This window comes from Chrysochloris asiatica, unplaced genomic scaffold (genome assembly GCF_000296735.1).
Source record: "Chrysochloris asiatica unplaced genomic scaffold, ChrAsi1.0 scaffold00196, whole genome shotgun sequence".
Taxonomy (NCBI): Eukaryota; Metazoa; Chordata; class Mammalia; order Afrosoricida; family Chrysochloridae; genus Chrysochloris; species Chrysochloris asiatica.
This window is the reverse complement of record NW_006408714.1, coordinates 5,750,236-5,755,265: the sequence shown is the minus strand read 5'-3', so window position 1 is coordinate 5,755,265 and position 5,030 is coordinate 5,750,236. Positions and strand designations below refer to the sequence as shown.

General features: G+C 34.2%; 1 protein-coding gene across 1 annotated transcript in view; it reads left to right on the top strand.

The window, feature by feature from the left end:
- The window catches only part of SLC17A6 (solute carrier family 17 (vesicular glutamate transporter), member 6), a 63,892-nt gene extending 59,804 nt beyond the window's left edge, over nt 1-4,088 (top strand). Inside the window, exons 9-12 of the mRNA XM_006872395.1 lie at nt 1,293-1,425; nt 1,850-1,960; nt 2,604-2,731; nt 3,427-4,088. Coding sequence (XP_006872457.1) covers nt 1,293-1,425; nt 1,850-1,960; nt 2,604-2,731; nt 3,427-3,762 — 708 coding nt within the window. The 3' untranslated portion in view covers nt 3,763-4,088. The remainder of the gene's footprint in view (nt 1-1,292; nt 1,426-1,849; nt 1,961-2,603; nt 2,732-3,426) is intronic.
- The last annotated feature ends 942 nt before the right edge of the window (nt 4,089-5,030 follow it).

Sequence of the window (5,030 nt, the reverse complement as noted above, 5' to 3'; positions counted from 1 at the left end):
CTATGAGTCAGTTCCAACTTGATGGCACCTAACACCAACAAATCCCAGGCTTTGAGCTAAACAGAACACATTTTTATATGTTGTCTGGTTTTATTTGAATTTTCTTTCTCAAATAGCAGTTGAGCCGTGCATAGTGGTTAAGAGCTCAATCTTTGGATTCAGACAGAACTGACTCAAAACTTGGCTCCGGCATTCACTTAACTTTTCTAAGTCTCAGTTTCTTCACCATTCAAATGGGAACATAATAGCAGCAATTTCCATCTAGGGACAAGGAGTGAATTACATTACTCCTGGCATGGTGCTGTAGGACAAGCACTGGACTACTGACCAGAAGATTGGCAGTTCAAACCCACCATCCACTCATCGGAAACCTATACATGGTCTCTATGAGTCAGAACTTATTCGTTGGCACTTAATAGCAACAACAACCTACTTTAGCATTTACTATTTCAATTATTTATCATACTAACCCAACCCCATAATCACTACACTGTATGCCAATATAAAATTTAATCAGAATCTTTGTTTCAAACTTTCAGTTCTTGGATTGGAAAAACATACTTAAATGTAAATAATATCTAGTAGTTAGCATATAACGTGCTAGGCACTGTTTTTCAATGAGAAGTTAGTGAGAAGCTTCCAATATATGTTTACATTCAAAATTTGCCAATTCTGGTTTTATAGTAATACAAGCTCAAAATGCATTTGATCCACACTTCTGCCTTCTTAGCTCCTAGAACACTGTCTTACAAATGGTTACAAGAAAAAAAAAAGTGTTGAACTGATACTGGTTGGTTTGGGTTTTAGATGGAATTAAAGCTTTTAACTATTATGAATTTTAAAATATAGTCTCTTCAAAGTTTGTAGGTTCTATTTCTCCTCTTTGTCTTTCTTCCACATGCTCTCCAGTTCTCATTCTTACTCTCTCTCTTCCATACTCCTGTGATGAATTTGTGCAAACATTTTTAAGAATATGAAATAGACACAGAAATGTGAATCACTCTGTTAGGAGATTAAGAATGGCTGATTCATAAACTCGACACTTACTGACATGAAACAAAGTGAAAATAAGCATTCCCTTCTCTTAGGGGGGTCAAAGTAAATTTTCTCAGCTTTAGAAACTCATTAATATGTAGTTATTATGTTAGTAATGAGTAAGTTTTCATTTGCCAATAGCTTTTTCCCCCTTCTTTGTTCATGAAGAGTTTATGTTAAATTAATAACCAAGATCACTAAACATCCCTCATTACTTATAGCCATGTATATTCTTTTCCCATTTAATTTTTTATCAGGTTGGCATGCTGTCTGCTGTTCCACACTTGGTAATGACAATTATTGTCCCTATTGGAGGACAGATTGCAGATTTTCTAAGAAGCAGGCAAATTCTTTCAACTACCACAGTGAGAAAGATCATGAATTGTGGTGGTACGTACATAAATGACATTGGAGCATGCATTTACTTCACTAAGTTATCTGCATAAGCAAATAGTATTCTAGGCATCATACGTTACAAAGTTTCTGTTAAATGTGTGGCTTGATTGTTCATTTGAAATCATTTTGCCAACTCCAAATTGTATAAATTCATCATGATGTATTATCTGATTTATTGTAACTAACGTGACCCTTCTCTCCATTCAAATTTTAGGTTGCTTTGGATGCTTTGATACTATAAGGAAGGCTAATCATCATAATTAGTAATCATCTTCATGCATAAATTATTACTGTTATTATTATTTAGTCCCTGAAGTGGAATTGTTCAGTCAATACGTATGAACATTTTTAGCACTTTTGGCTCATGGGTAAACTTTACATGAAGTTCTCCATTGTTTCCATATGTTTCCTTTGGAAGGTTTCGGCATGGAAGCGACACTGCTTCTGGTTGTTGGCTATTCTCATACTAGAGGAGTGGCGATCTCATTCTTGGTACTTGCAGTGGGATTCAGTGGATTCGCTATATCTGGTAAGATACAGTGTTCTATTGTTGGGTTTGTTTGTTTAGTTTTTCAAAACTTGTAGACCTTGATTTTTTAGCTTGAAATTAATAGACTTTCTGCTTTCCTTTCTGATGTTTGGACTGTTGAACAGGCTTTCTCAACACAGTTTCACAAGAAAAATAATAAGTATTCTAAACTTGACACCACTTCTTTCCCCCAATTCTCCCTTCCTTTTTTTAAACGTAGGTTGCAAACAATTCCTCCTCTTTGTGGAGGAAAATCATTTAATCCAAAATATTTAATCCATAGTATTGGTAAATTGTTGTTGCTGTTGCTAAGTGTCATTGAGTTGGTTCTAACTTATAGCAACACTGTATAGGGTTTCTGAGGAGCGGCTGGTGAGTTTGAATCACTAATCTAGGAATTCAAACTGATCTTGCAGTCCAGTGCTTATCTTACTGCACCACACCTGGGATCCTACTAGTCAATACTGGATGAGAAATGATACCTCATTCCATTCTCATTATATCCCTGAGCTAATTCAACAACAAGTAATTACTAAGCGCATGCTGTGTACCCAGGAACTTGCAAATAATTGCAGTGCATACAGTAGAGGGTATTTTGTAGGTACTGACTTTATTTGAGTGAAAGCTTATGTGTGTATTTCAGGTTTCAATGTTAACCACTTAGATATTGCTCCAAGATATGCCAGTATCCTAATGGGCATTTCAAATGGTGTTGGCACATTGTCAGGGATGGTTTGTCCTATCATCGTTGGTGCAATGACAAAAAATAAGGTAAGCAGGAGCAACCAGATGTTCAGTTGTAGAAGATCCTCTATCATGATTGGTAAAAGAATTAATATGGCCTGTTAATACGTCATTTGATGTTATTTTGGTGGGCAGTAACCCTACTTCTGAGTAAGGAATATAATTGGGGTTCATAGGAAAATATCACCCTAGCAACTCTAAAGTAGCTTACTTCTCCAGCATACCAGGACCTTTTAGTATTTCTGATGTCCCCGGTATGGTGAATGCTTTTTCTCTTCTCACATATTAGAAAGAGCAAGAACTTTTCTAGGCTTTGTAAATCTCAATACAGACTCCTTTGCAGTCATCCATGGAAGGATATTATTATGGCTTATTTGTTCTTATATATAAAGTTTCAAAATTATTATTTAAAAAAAGAAGTAAAAAAGAATGGGAGAAAATTATAATCATGAGAGACATTATATGTTTTTTAAATTAGCATTCCAAAGATTTATTCAAAGTTTTATATACAAACTTTACATTAAAAAAAGAAAGAAAGAAAAGAAAATCATGTTATTTTAGACAATTCCTTTTTACTAACATATTTAGTTTATATAATGAAAACATAGGCGCCCTTTAAGACAGTGTTTTATGAAAATTTAATAGTGGAGTATTCAGCGAAGGTGTTAAGCTATGAGTCACGGGGAGTTTATTCTTACAGTGCCACTTTTTTGTTACTGCAGTCACGTGAAGAATGGCAATATGTCTTCCTGATCGCTGCTCTAGTTCACTACGGTGGAGTTATATTTTATGCAATATTTGCCTCAGGAGAGAAGCAGCCCTGGGCAGACCCTGAGGAAACAAGTGAAGAAAAGTGTGGATTTATCCATGAAGATGAACTTGATGAAGAAACAGGGGACATTACTCAAAATTATATAAATTATGGTACCACTAAGTCCTATGGTGCCACAACACAGGCCAATGGAGCATGGCCCAATGGCTGGGAAAAGAAAGAGGAATTTGTACAAGAAGAAGTACAAGACTCATATACCTATAAGGACCCACACGATTATTCATAACAAAGCTAACTGATGGATTTATTTTTAGTGTTCGTGGTTAAATTAATTGTGATTGCACAAAAAAAAAAAAATTAAAAAAAATTGTGGTGTAAACATGTAAACATATCAACCTGGCAAGTCTTGCTGTAAAAACAAACAAACCAAACCAGTCCCATGAAGTTACCATCAAGTGCAATCTGTAGAAGTTGTGAAATTTCATCATTCCATTGAGGTCATACATTCCTGCATTTGTAAATTAAAGGTTGACTGGTCAGAATTGTACAAGCAAGTAGTTACTCATTGGGTCCACCTGAGCTAAAACTCATCGCCATGTAATAAAGCACAACTAAAGGAAGTTGCACATTCCATATTACAAAGATTAGGAAGCCAAAGCTAACTCATCATGAAAAATGCACTTCTTTTTGTTACACTGTATTGCAAGATATCACACAAAAGTCATGCTTAACAAAAAGTGGAAGTGTCATAATTGCTACATCAGGCACAGGTGACATTTGCTGAGTGTAAATCATGGAGTTGGACTCTCTCTCAATCAGAGAAGTATATTGTGAGCTAGCAACTAGCAAAGTGTGTTGAACAATTATTGAGATAATATAATGCGAGATATTTTGCTGGACCTCAAAAGGAATATCTTGCAGTGTTTTATATGAAATGATTGGGCACAAATATTTATTTCTGTGAAAGAGACCTTATAAAGTGAGGGGTATGGTTCATGTTCTTCCATTCATTTACCTAGCAGTATAAAACATTTTACATTTCAATAAAATCCAACTTTTCACGTAGCATATCAGATAACTTTTTTGCAAAAAAATATAAAAATGAAATAGACTTCAGTGTATTTTTTATTACAACTTTGTACTGGTTGTAACTTGCATTCGAAAAAAAAAAAGATATATACACCTTTAAGAATCTAATAAAAATTTTACTAAGGAGATGTAGCCCTTAAAATGCAATATTAAAAGCAAAGAAAATATAAAATCATTTAGATACCTTTCTTCCTTAATAATTATATGCTATATGAGACTTGTGCCACAGAGCTATATATAATATGAAAAGATAAACTTAATAGAGATGTTGTAAGTAGACAATTTTATTATTTAAAGTCCCATTTAAAAGATATTTGTCTAAAATATGTAGGACAATGAATTATATTAAAGTTATATCTATATATCTTATATACATCCATGCACAGAAACATAATAAACAATCTTCACACAAAGCCAAAAATAGCATACACCTAATGTTGGGTTAGGGGATTGCAGTTTCTACTT